Source organism: Balaenoptera musculus, chromosome 16 (genome assembly GCF_009873245.2).
Source record: "Balaenoptera musculus isolate JJ_BM4_2016_0621 chromosome 16, mBalMus1.pri.v3, whole genome shotgun sequence".
Classification (NCBI taxonomy): Eukaryota; Metazoa; Chordata; class Mammalia; order Artiodactyla; family Balaenopteridae; genus Balaenoptera; species Balaenoptera musculus.
The window spans coordinates 64,899,221-64,912,878 of record NC_045800.1 but is presented as its reverse complement, the minus strand read 5'-3'; the positions used below and the strand labels follow the sequence as shown (position 1 = coordinate 64,912,878).

Below are 13,658 nucleotides of genomic sequence, written 5' to 3'. Positions count from 1 at the left end.
AATCAAATTTATTTAGGTATTATCTACATACATAATAATATGCACACATTTTTTTAAATTATTAAAGATTAATTAATTAATTGATTTTTATTGAACTGTAGTTAACATACATGCTCATTTCTTCATGAGCATTCCCTGACTGCTCTTGGGTCAGGAATAAACCTATAAAAAACTATCAGTAGTATTCTTTTGAAACTTGCTGAAGTTAACATTTCTGCTTCATTTGTGGTTGCTCCCATGGCAACACCATAGTAACTGTAACTGCTGGCAGGGTTTGAAAGTTTCTACTTTGACTTTCTTTTATGGCAGTTTGCTCTTTCACACACTCTCTTTCTTATTCTTTTGCAGCATGTGGAATACCAGCAGGGCAGATTGTTTTATATTATGGACAACTTAACTTTGGACATATCAATAAAAAAATAGGGGACAGAATTCAAGATCTGTTTTCTTTAGTAACAGGAATAAAATATTTATAAAATTCCTAATTGTTTCTATAATTCCAATAAATGGAACTGGTACCTTCTAATGGTTTACAGTTATGGTTTTTTTTTAAAGTTTATTCAAGTTTATTTATTTGCTTATTGTTGAGGTATAGTTGATGCACAATATTATGTAAATTTCAGGTGTACAACCTAGTGATTCACAATTTTTAAAGGTTATATTCCACTTGTAGTTTTTATAAAATATTGGCTACATTCCCTGTGTTGTACAGTATATCCTTGTAGCTCATTTATTTCATACATAGTAGTCTGTACCTTTTACTCCCCCACCCCTATCTTGCCCCTCCTCCCTTCCCTCTCCCCACTGGTAACCACTAGTTTATTCTCTATATCTGTGAGTCTGTTTCTTTTTTGTTATATTCACTAATTTATTTTTCAGATTCCATATATAAGTAATATATGTTTTATGTTTTACTGAATGTACTGAAAGGGCTGCATGCATTTTTTTTATCCTAAGGGATTAAATGGGATGAGATGAAATAACAGTTTTAAGAAGGGGTACTGAGCTAGGTGAAGGCTTAGATTAAAGAGATGCTTTTAGTGTGCCCACTATGAGATGCATGGCTTCTCTTATGTGATCTCATTTACTTTTATTCTGCAAATGACCACAAGGGAGCTATGAACCCTTTACAGATATGAACTTGGAGCCTTTGTCTTCAGTCAGGGCAGAGCCAAAGTGGGAAGTCAGGGCCTGTGCACTTTCCACTGGGCCAGTTTCCCTAGCTTAGGTCCTGTATTTTCCCCTTGCTTTGCTTCCAGGTTAATGAGAGCCAGTGTAGCACAGTGGGTAAGCATGGACTCTGAAGCCACGCTGCCTGCATTCAAATACCTATTCTACCATGTACCACTTGGGATCTTTGCCTCAGTTTCTCTATCTGTAAAATGGAGAGAATGATAGTTGTGGGAATTAATATTGTAAAACACCTAGTAAACATTATATCAATACAAGTGTTTACTAAATAATAGGTAAATTGTGTTGCACTTCTTGTCCTCCTACTGTGCTCAGTACTTAAAGGAAAGCAGATATTGTCTTTAGGTCTTCCCATAAGGGCCAGCTCTGTGGAAACAGAAATGTGTATAGATGTGAGAGAGTTCCTTCTTACATGGAAGGTTTGGGCCAGACAGGTAATACGTTTTAACTAAAATGTCACTTAGCAGCGCTAACCCTCAAATGGTGTTCTTAAGCAAAGTCTAAGTGCTTATAAGACTTGTATATCGTTGAATAGCTACGTAGAGCTTTAATAAGGGTGAAGAATTCCAATGGTTGAACTGAAATAATCAGATGAGGAATGGTAAAATAATCTAATTATTTTGTCTTTCTAAAGTGAGGGGGCTGAGCCAGATGACTTCAAATACATGTGATCTTTATAATCATTAAGCTTCTTGGTTTAATCAGCTAGCTCAGACCGGGAATGTAGATGCTAATGTGCTTAGATTAAAAAATGGAATGATGTAATAGCTGAAAATCCTCTGGTGTCATTTGCCTAATTAAAATCCCAAAAGCTGCCTATCTGGCACATAAAAGCAACCACTAGATTGCAGAGATCTTTGGTTATAGCTTTGTGTCCTTTTGTCCATGAGCCATTGTAACCCCTTATCCCTATGTTGAATAAGTCAATGACCTTGGTGCCGTACTGCACCTCAGAGGTTACTTTTTAAATGAGGGAATTAAGACAGTACTGTTATCACCTGTAGGCAGGTGACCTGCCCAGGATGTTATCCTCATCCAGTGCAGACTCAGGGACAGCACGTCTGTTTCAGAATACCAGTTCCACATGGGGAATTGAATAGTGTCAACAACTAAAGATTAGCCTTTGCTTGTTTGTAGAAACGACAAAGTAAAGGAGCTAGAAGAGTTCATAGTCTGAGGGGTAAACACACCGAAAAGGATAGTGTTTCTCATTCTGGGAGACGGTTTTATATCAGTCTGAGAAAAGCATCTGAGTAATTTTAATCAAACACCCTGGGCTTAGGCTAGACTTCCAATGGCTTATCCACATGATGGATGGATAAAGAGCACTGATTGGAGAATCAGTGGCTTCTGAAGAGGCAGCTGTTGAAGGTTCTCGCCAGGCAATTGTCTGGCAATTGTCTTGATTAATGAGATTATGCAGTTGCAAAGCAAACAAAGCTGAGGCTGCTAAGTTGACCAGAAAAACTCATTTTTTTCCCTTTGTATTGTAGAGCAGGTGCCTATAGGAGCAGAGAAACACTGGGGTGCCCAGCTGACCTTCATTAACATCAGATCAGTTGCTAATTTTAGTAAACATTTGATTAGTATTTGGGATGTTATGGTCAGGAATTTCTTCATTTGCCATTTTCCCCCACTGGGAAGATCGTGTTGAAGTGATATCTCTGTGTTTAGTTTTCCAAGTACTATTGACCCTTGAACAACTCAGAGGTTAGGGACGCTGGACCTTCCACACAGTCAAAAATTTACTTATAATTAATAGCCGGCCCCCTGTACAAGTGGTCCCCCCGTATCTGTGATTCCACATCTACAGGCGGATTCAACCAACCCTGGATCATGTAGTACTGTATATTTACTATTGAAAAGAATCCTTATGTAACTGGACCCATGCAGTTCAAACCTGTGTCGTTCAAGGGTTAACTGTGGTTGGAATTCTTGACAATAACCCGACAGAATGCTGCTGCTAGTAGTAGCTATTAACTGAGTATCTATTGCATGGAAAAGGAAGAAAGGCAATATTATGTGTTGTTTAAGAGCTGGGCACTGAAATGAAACTCCTGGGTTTCATTCCTCACTGTACTATTTACAGGCTTTGTGATTTTGAGCAAATTAACCTTTCTGGGCCTCAATTTTCTCATTTATAAAATGGAAATTGTAAGTGCTCCATCCATGTTAGCTGCTGCTGTTAACAGCGTTGTTGTTGTTGATTTCATCAGCTGACCAATGACTGCGGGAAGAGTGCAAGGTCTGTTGTACCCATACATTGACCCCTTTCTGGGTCCTTCTCACATCAAGTATGATGGAGGGAGATAAGTGAGTGAACCAAATATCCTGGTGGTCTGAGACATTTCCCGTCTGTGACTTCAGTTTTTCTCTCCAGCAGCAGCTTCCCAGTGAGTATGGGTGACTTCATTCTTTCTCATAGATAATTTTTTTCTGGTTCATTAGCTGGGATATCAAGGTTTTCTGGCTTACCATTGTGAATAGATAAACCGTTATTGATTTTTTTCCATTACCAAGGGCTGTAAGCTAAGAGATTTGATTGGTCACAAATGAAGGAATTTGCCCCAACATTCTTGAAACCTCTCTGACCAGGGCAATACTTAGTCTTAATTAAGATAGCGCTCTTGAGGAGCAGAGAGTTAGGAGTTATATTCCTGTGCTGAGAAGAAAAGGACTAAAGAGAAAAGCCTGAGACTAGACATTTGCAGAGCAGCTCAGCTGGTTGAGAGTTGGCTTTGTTTAACGCCCAGCTTCTCAGAAGATTTTCCTCGGCTGAGTGGGCTTGGTGGGACATTAGCTTGAGAGTGTTGCTTAGCAACGAGATTTTGTGGGACCCGATTCTCAAAGAGTCAAGCAACCCATCCCCTGCCTGCCCTCCACCAACCCTCAGCTACCATCCTGAGCCTCCTATTAGACAATCAAGTGTGTACTGGAGGGAGGGACCAGAGACAGGGGGCAAAGTTTAATCATTGAACTAAGCAGACTGGAAGTATTTAATCTGTAGCACCTAGTTCCCCGGAGGGATCCAGTCTGGACTGGAAGTGGGCAGCGCTCCAGAGACGTGGGAGTGAAGTATCTGCTCACCTCAGGAGAAGCCAAACTTGGGGAAAATGTTTGCGGTACACTTGATGGCATTTTACTTCACCAAGCTGAAGGAGGATCAGATCAAGAAGGTAAGGACTCACAGAGCTGAGAGATACCTGGTTCAGGCTTCCCTGACAGAGTTAATCGATCCCGTGCCTACATGTGAAGAGATTTAAGAGAGCTTATTAGAAAAGGTACACGGTGCACAGAGGCAGTAAAAACTCACAGAAGGGGAAGAGGAAGTAAATCTCCCATGGGCTGCACATTGCATACTGTCCTGAGCCTTCAATTTCACTCGGACTTCCTGGCAGATGCCAGACGGGAAGGGGATGAGGAGAAAGTCTTTAGAAAGCTTGAAGACAATTGTGTTTGATGTGAGGAATGTTTGGGGGAAAGGCTACAAAGGAGAGTCATTTTTAAAGAAAATTTGAGAACTCAAAGTAATTCACATGATTCTTCACATGCTTGAAAGGATATAAATACGGATACCAAGAGGGGTGTGAGTTTTCTGCATACAGTAATCAAAATATGTATTGTTGGCACGTGCTGTTGGCCAGTGGTGTGCTATTAATGATGTGCATTATTTTGCCACTTTGCCCAAGAAACCTGTCTACAAAATTGATTCCAAGGTCGGCTGGTGAAAAGTTGCCAAGGCTCAAATGGGAGCCAGCCACCAGCGTTCTCTCCTGGCAGCCTAGAATGAGCCCAGCCTGCCCCTCTAGCCACACCAGCTGCCAGTGGCAGGGCTCTGGGCACAAGCATCTCTCAATTTATAGATAACAGAAGTCCTCCCAGCAGGTGGATTTAGCCAAGATTACCCAGGTATTTAAGGTGGAGTGAGGATTAAACCAAACCTCTGAATCCTCCTTCAGCATTCTTTCCATTGTGTCATGATGCCTCCTGGCTTTTCAAACTGAAAGAAAGAAAGCATGGCACCTGGCAGCCTTCCTGTGCTGGGTGGGATAATCTCCCACTACATTCTGTTCATTAGGGAGTCCGGTTGCAGGTTATAGCAAATCTTAAAATATTGTAAATCAATCAGAGTTATCTTAATTTTCATTTATTGATTAGATTCACGGAGCTCTCTACTAGCTTCTTAAGGAGGTGGAAAAGTCCTGTACAGCACTGCTTAAGAATTCATTTTCTGTTACGACCTCTTAGTAAAGATGTAACCTGCATGGTGTCTCTCCAGCCCTCAAGGGGAGTCTTTGGACCTTTATACCTCTGGTTCTAGCAAATTAGTTGCGTTTCCTTGGGCCCCTTTGTGGTGGTTAACCTTTAGTTACACCCAAGAATCAGGCTAGACATGTTTGTCCGCCAGCCCAGGTGCAGGCCCAGGAGGCGGGATTGCAGCCTCCACTGATCTGTTCCAGGTCCTTCTGGGAGGAGGGTCAGCATTTGTCAAGGCCTGGGGTTGACCCCTCTCTCTCTCCCAGGGGAAGGCAAGATAGCTAAGAGTGAGCTGAGCAGGGATAGTCAGGAGCACTTTCCAGCCACCTTGATGAGTGAGCCAGCAGGTGTCTGGGGTAGCAAGGGTGGCTGGTTTATGAGTTGCTGCGTTGAGTCACAGGTTCTGAGAACACCAACTCATTCACTCCTCCTCGTGGTGACAACACACCTGGTCAAAAGGCACGGGCTCTTTCTGCGTCCCGGTCAGGTAGCCAGTCCCCTCCATAGTTTCTGTGCTTCCTGCTTCTAGAGTTGTCAAGATCCTGGGTGCTACTTGCCTACGAGGGTTACTATTCAGACCCTGGAACAATTTTTTAAAATTTCCTTATACCAACATTAAAACTAAACCAAAACAAAACAGGAAGGAAGGGGAAGAAAGAAGGAAGGAAAGAAGGAAGAGAAAGAGAAAGGAAGGAAAGAAGGAAGAGAAAGAAAAAGAAAGGAAGAAAGGAAGAGGGGAGGAGAGGGGAGGGGAAGGGAAGGGGGAGGGGAGAGGAGAGGAGATCTTTTCCAATTCGATGTAGTGACATTATTTGACCTATTGATAACATTGGACTGGGTCTGGTCACTGACCTGCAGATTGTTCATTCATAAGAGAAGAACTGGTTAGGTTTTTCCCTGTGTACTTTTTACAGTTTAGTAAGTCAACATTACAAAAAGTGGAAATGTTACCTTTAATCCCACCCTTCTCACAAACACTGTCATATTTGCCACGTGGAAGCCCTTGTTGTCTTTTTTCACAGTGGATGTTTTTACAGTTATATTGAGTATACCACTGTGGATCTATATAGTTCACTTACTGTTATAATGTAACCACTTAAGTACATTTCTCCGTAATTATCTTCCTAATATTCAGTCAAGTTGGATATGCCATAATTTAACCTTTTCCCTCTTGTTGGACATTCAGCCACTTTCATAAACATTTTTTTAACAAATAAAATATTGCTATGATAAACATTGGTGTGTATTTAATGTTCTCCATATTTAGGATTGTTTCCTAAGGATAGATTCCCAGAAGTGACATCACTGGGTTCAAGAGTTGAACCATTTTATGACTCTCGATTCATAATACAGGATCTTTGGACTAAGTGATCTGTAAAGTCCCTTCCGGCTCCCACATCCTGTAATTCAGCAGCTCTGAGCTTGCATTTTTGAATTTGCTCTTCATACGTTAAATGTGATGCTTGTTGGCTCTTTTGTTTAGAAGATATCCCGTGTCACATGGTTTGTGAGTCACTCCAAGAGTGGGCTTGGTTTTCTGAACTCAAGTACCCTTCCTTGGTGCCTGTGACGTGTGGGCCTGCTTATACAGGCCTCAAATCACCTGTTTAGATTTAAAATACAGCCTTTTTGTCCCAACGTATGTTTCATTCTTCCCTTCTAACTACTGTACCAGGTGCTGTGGAAGATACAAAGAATAAACAAGAAACTGACGCTAAGTTGACATTTGTCTGTCATAACTTTAACTTACTGAAAGAGCAGGAGTAGTGACCCAAAGTCCTGAATGACTGTTAAACTTCAGGGGGCAAACTACCCCCAAAGGGCCTCAAAACCACTACTTACATACAAAGGATGATGCTACGGGGTTACCTGGAGGAGGTCTTTATACTCTGGGGCTGAGCAGAAATGAGCAGTACGTTCAGGGGCACTGTCTGAAGGACCTTGGGGTGACAAAGAAGCAAGTTCAGGTTCCGTGTAGTACATCTCACCCTTCCCCAAGCCCCAATTACTTGGGTCACGTCCCTTCTGTCGGTTTTCTCCTTGTGTGTTGCTGTGCCAACCAATTAGTCATAAACAGACTCGGGGTGAACAGAAAGCCCTTAATGAAGCATGACCTGGTTCCATCCTATCTTCTCAAATATGCTGAAAGCCCAATTGTCCTCTTTTGTTAATGGCTCTCTGATGGTTTTCTGGCCTCTCACTGGCCCCCAAGCCCCTGGAGCCATGGACCACTTCACTGGCTTAGGACTCCATACTGGCCCTGGACTGAACTGGGATGCCTGGCCTCTAGGCCTGGCTGATGACTGGGTACCTGTCTTATGATAAAGGTCATGTGACCCCTGGACTTTGGTATAACTTGTCTGTTGGGCTTGTGGGTCCTGCACAAAGCTGTGAAGCAAAACCAGGCCATGGAGCGAGGAATATGGAGACTGCATTATAGTCCCAGGGCTGCCACTTACCGATGGCTCTCCTCCTAATGCTGCTTAATGGCTCTGAGCCTTGGAGTCCCCATCTCTCAATTAGGAGCAATAATTTGGCCTTATCTGACTGCCTCAAATGGATGTCTTGGAGGTTAGATGAGGTGACATACATGAAAGCACTTTGTATACTGCAACAAATGTTCTTAGCCTTAGATAAAAGTGTGGGAGAGCAATTCCTGCAGGAATGTGCCAAGATGAAGCCTCCTTGTGACCTGGATGAATAGAGAGGCTGTTCAGTAGATAAAGCAGGGTGGCAATACAGGGTACCTATGCCACTGTCCCTCCTCCTGATACTCCATCCCAGCGAGCCCTGGGAATCTAGGCTGCCACCACCAAGTGATTAGCGTTAGCATGGGGAGGAAGGTAATATGATGTGACTTACTACCTTCAAATGAACTGTGCCCAGCAATAGTAATTTTTACATCTTCCCTCCACTGGGGTAGCGGCCCTTTGTCCCAATTTTCTGGTTACTTGAGTGACATGCACTCATTTCCAATAGCAATTTGATCTGGCTTTAAAAATTAAACTTCATCTTAGTCAAAACAACCTCAGTTAAAAACAAAATGGAAATTTAAAAGCACTGGACTTTAGAGGTTGCACTTGGAAACTGAATTTAGCTCTGATCTTCCTAGCGGCCCATAAACAAGGGGAAACGTGTGAATATATATTGTTATCATTGCACAAAAGAAAGCTTCCATGTTTAGGAATTTGAGGTTCAAGCTATAGCTAGTTTTTTCCAGAGGAGAGGCAATAGGACAACGGTGAGGGCCTTGAACCGGGAATTAGAAATTGAATCCTTCATTTTTGCCCCTCCATTGTCCCATCAGAAAAATGGGGGAATCATTTTTTCCTCAGAGCTTGTTTTTCAGAGGAATAAGTCCCCACCTCCCTGGCTTTCCATTCCCTTCTGTTCTAACTCCCCAGCTTGATGAGTGGTCAGGCAAGGGACCTTTGGGAATCCACATCAAGAAGCTGTCCCGAGTCAGGAATGCAGCTTCATGCCTGGAGTGGGAATTTACAGCCTTGAATGGAGGGCAGGTGTCCCCGCTGCCAACCCTGATCACTCTGCTATCTGTTCCAGGTGGACAGGTTCCTGTATCACATGCGGCTCTCCGATGAGACCCTTTTGGACATCATGGCTCGGTTCCAGGCTGAGATGCAGAAGGGCCTGGGGAAGGACACCAACCCCACAGCGTCAGTGAAGATGCTGCCCACCTTTGTCAGGGCCATTCCAGATGGCTCAGGTGAGTGGGACTGGGGGCTGCCAGGGACCCTGATCCCCCTGGTTCCCTCTTGGCTGATGGGTAACTGAAGTTTGCTCCTGTTCCCTGGCTTACCTCTCCAGCCCTCTCTCCACATCCCCCCACCCCCCGACTCTCTATGCTTCAGTCATGCTCGGTACCAAAAGTTTTGAGCCAAAGTTCAAATGCACCTTGTTTCTTCCCTGCCTGCCTTAGCCCTACACACTCTGTTCCCTCTCCTGTTGGAGAATCCCAACACTCTTCCCCTTATGAACACCAGCTTGGCTTTTCCATCTCAGTGTAGAGGTTACTGCCTCCATCTGGAAGCATCCCCATGCTGGATTAGGTTCTTATCAGAGCGCCTGTCACCCTGCTGTGTATGAATGTCTCCCCACTGGACCAACAGTCCCTGAGGGCAGGGTCTGTGTCTTCTTCACCACAGCGCTCTGAGCGCTGCATAGTGCTTGATGCATACTAGGCCTGAAATATTTGTAGAATGGATAGTAAATGGCATTTCACTCCTAGGTATCTAGATTCTAGACTATAGATAGGAAGTAGTGGAAGATAGTGTGACATAGTGGCAAAAATATTAAATAATAATTGAAGAAACCTAGGTTCTAGGCCCACCTCTGTCATATCTCAGTGACCTTTGGCAAAATGTTTAGCCTTAATTTTTCTATCTGTAAAATGTGCTTTCTACTGCTGCTGTAATAAGTTAGCACAAACTTAGCAGCTTTAAACAACACAAATTAATTTTCTTACAACTCTGGAGGTCAGAAGTTTGCAGTGGGTCTCCCTGGGCTATAACCAAGCTGTTGGCAGAGCTGCATTCCTTCTGGAGGCTCTGGGGAAGAACCTGTTTCCTTGCCTTTTCCAGCTTCTAGAGGCCACCTGCATTCCTTGGCTCATGCCCCTTTCCATCTTCAAGCCCCAGTGTAGCATTTTCAAATCTCTGACTCTGACCCTTCTGCCTCCCTCTTCCACATTTAAAAGCCCTGTGATTACATAGGCCCACTCAGATAATCCAGCATAATCTCCCAACCTCAAGGTCAACTCATGAACAATTCTGATTCTATCTGCAACCTTGATTCCCCTTTGTTACATAACCTAACATATCCATAGGATCTGGGGATTACAATGTAAACATCTTGGGAGAGCCATTATGTTGCTTACCACAGCCTAGAGACCTCTGGAGGGAATCTATGAGGTTCCATCAAACTCCTTCACTCTCAGCCTCTGGGTAAAGCCATAGGAGGGAAAGGAACTGGTATCTACCAGGCACCTATTACGGTCATGCGGTGCTAGGGACTCACTGTCTCATACAATCCCCATAAGAACCCCATGGTGTGACTCTTATCCTCAGGTCAGATGAGCACAGTGAGGACCAAGGGGCTTCCTCAATGTCAGGGCCCCAGTTCTGCAGCCAAGCTCCAGCAGGGGCTTTGGGGCTCTTGAAGGAGCAGGGACCTTTGATCGGATTAGCGGGCTTTGGGCCCCTCTGGGACAATGCCTGGGCCCAAGTAGCTTGGCTCTGCCGTGTGAGAACTGGGAACTGTGATGGGAAAGACCCGTTCCCTTGCTGGTGGCGGTTGTGTAGTGGGCGGTGTACCACCATGGAGGAACACAGGCTGTGGAGAGAGACAGTCCTGCTTTGAAATCTCTGCTGAGTTCTGACACTGCTCTTTGAGAATGCTGTGGGGACTGTGTCCTTGATAGATCATCTGGGGCATTCCGAGGAAGCACCTGAATCATGAGGTGTGTGAGGGAGGGAGCCCCAGGTCAGAGTCCTCCTGGCTTTTGGTGCTTTGGTTCCTCTTGTAGAGGTGTGTCCCCAGAAGCAAGGGAAAGTGGACTTTGATGGTGTGAGGCTGCTGGCCAGGTGTGCCTTCCCGACCCCAGCTGCTTCAGGAAGGTTTGGAAGTGAAACCGACCAAGTTTTAGAAATTGCGTCCTCCTCAGGCCAGGAGACGCCACCTCCTTTCTTCACTGTCTCCTTAGAGCCTCTCATCACACAATAAATCTCACCAGTGATCCTGCTGCAGTGAGGTCCCTGGGCCCAGAGTCCCTGTGGAGCCAGGTGACCTTGTTAAGTCCCAGAACCACTGTACTCATGTCCTCATTAGTAAAAGGGACATGGCCAGTTTGTCCCACCAACTTGTAGGGTCGTTAGGATCAGATGAGGTCATGTGGAAGGAATGCTCTCAACTATTCAAAATGTCCCAAGTCCTACAGAGCTCCTGGGAGCTGGTGGTATGATTTCATAATTATATCCTCGTCTCTTGGGGCCTCCATTTCAGAAATGTATTCAATTTCCAGAGAAATCCTTTTGAGTTTGCCTACTCTCTAGTTTCCCCTCCTTTCATCTGAACCTCCCTGAGAGAGGGGGTAACCTGATTGAGCCTTAGTTACCTCCCAGCCTGTCAGTCAGGGAGCAGCAGTTGACTGTTCTTCCAAGTGCCTTAAAAGCATGGTTATCGTTTGTGCCTTCTCTTCTACCAGTCACCAGGGAAGGGGGACAGGAAGTGCCCATCTTGTGATTAGAAGGTGACAGTGGTTCTTTAGGCCCCATCCCAGCTGCCTCTCTTCTTGGCCTCTGTCTCCAGGCAGCCCCCTAGGCCTCCCGGAGGGTGAGCCTTGCAGGTTGAGCCCAGGAGCCCCAATGTTGTCAGCTGATGGGCTCAGGGGTCTGCATTAGGACAGGGGTCCCGCACTTGCCTGAGCATAAGACTCACCTGGGACGATTCCTAAACATATGGCTTCTCAGGCCTCTCCCCCTGGAGATGGTGAATCTCCAGGAATATACACGTTCAGTCCTCCCGCGCCTTTGGGAGATGCTGCACTAGGGAGTGGGGAAGGAGCCGGAGCACAAGCCCTGGCAATGGCTTAGGAGAAGGAAACCCCTGGCGTCCACGGCTGCCTGGAGCCCCTGAAAGGTCACTGGAGGATCGTCTACAGCTGGTGGATTCTCAAGGACACCTCACCTCCTTGAAAGATCATTTCTCTTTTTAAAAATTAGTATTCTTTTTATTTTTTAAAACTGTGACAATTGACATATAACATTAGTTTCAGGTGTACAACATACTGATCAATATTTGTATATATTACGACAAGATTGCAACAGAAAGTCGAGTTACATCCATCAGCACACACGGTTACAAATTTTTTTTTCTTGTGATGAGAACTTTTAAGATCTCTCTTAGCAACTTTCCAATATGCAATACAGTATTATTAACTATGGTCACCAAGCTGTACATTACAGCCCCATGATGAGAGGTCATAATGATCTTAATAATCACCGTAAAGATCCTGATGGCCCCCCTGCCGCTGTTGCCCTCTTCTTCTAGGCAGGTCCTCCTTTCCCTGGGGTCCAATGAGTCCTTTCTCTGTGTCAGAGTCACAGAAGGGATCACACCGTGCGGTTTTTATTAAAATCCTCCAATCTATCCTGGTTGGTGTCAGAGGCGTTTTCCCAACATCTCAATCAGGTCTTGGTTAAAATCTTTCTTAAAATCTTTCTGTGGCTCCCCCTCACCTTCTGGATAAATCCCAAATTTCTTGGAGGTGGGGTGGCTTTTCCAAATCCTTCCTAATTTAACCTGAGACTGCCTGCCAGTCTCATTTCTGTCACACGTCCCTCCTGCTCAAAAGTGCAGACCTTTCCCGCCCCAGGCAATCTCATTCCTTTGCTCATGGCCTCCTCTCCCTGGACCCCTGCTCGCCTCTGTCTGGCTGGCTGACTCGCTCTCTTCATCACTCAGCTCTGTACCACTTCCTCTGGGGTGTTGACTCCTGCTCTGATTTAGACACTGCTCCTTGTGCTTCCCACAATCAGAGCACGTGCCCTACTGTGTGGAAATGGTTTATTTACTTGCCTGTATTTCTGATGGGCTTCCCAGGGGGCCCACAGTCTTTCATCTTGGCATCCCTAGCACCTGGCATGTCACTTGCCACAAAGTCAGTGCTCAGTAAATGTTCATACGTACGTGGATCGTGTGATCTACCCTCTTTCCTGTGCAACACCTGTGATAACACCTGTGAAAGCATCTCTTGCTTGGTACATGATGAGTGCTAATAAAGTTGCACAGGATTAGGTCCTTGGAGTCCCTCCCTGAATAAATGGCTCCATCAGGTTCCTTTCAGGGCTGATCTAGGGAGATAAGAATCTTGCTTTCCAGAAATCTCCACAAAAGCAAAATATCCAGCTGGCTGGGTCTGTAAATGAGGACTCTAAACCTTGTTCCACGGACCTGCAGCAGCAGCTTGTTTAGAAATGTAAAATCTCAGGCCTCACCTCCACTGAATCATCGTCTGCATGTTAACAAAACTCTTGGGTGATTTACATGCACATTAAAGTTTGAAGAGCGGTGCTCCACGCCATTGGGAGGGCTTGCCACTAGTTCCTTGATTGCTAGGAACAGAGAAACCCAGTCAAGGCAGGTCAGGAAAGGAGGCTTGTAGTACAAGGACACATAAACCCAAAAGGGAGACA

General features: G+C 44.8%; 1 protein-coding gene across 3 annotated transcripts in view; it reads left to right on the top strand.

Moving 5' to 3' along the window:
* Positions 1-13,658, top strand: part of HKDC1 (hexokinase domain containing 1) — a 68,918-nt gene that overhangs the window by 9,412 nt on the left and 45,848 nt on the right. For all 3 annotated transcript variants that reach the window (XR_005016919.1, XM_036829628.1, XM_036829627.1), the window contains 3 exons: positions 3,408-3,584; positions 4,199-4,367; positions 9,010-9,172. Coding sequence is in view for 2 of the 3 variants with exons in the window: in XM_036829628.1 (XP_036685523.1) it covers positions 4,305-4,367; positions 9,010-9,172 (226 nt within the window). In the remaining variant the exon portion in view is untranslated. The remainder of the gene's footprint in view (positions 1-3,407; positions 3,585-4,198; positions 4,368-9,009; positions 9,173-13,658) is intronic.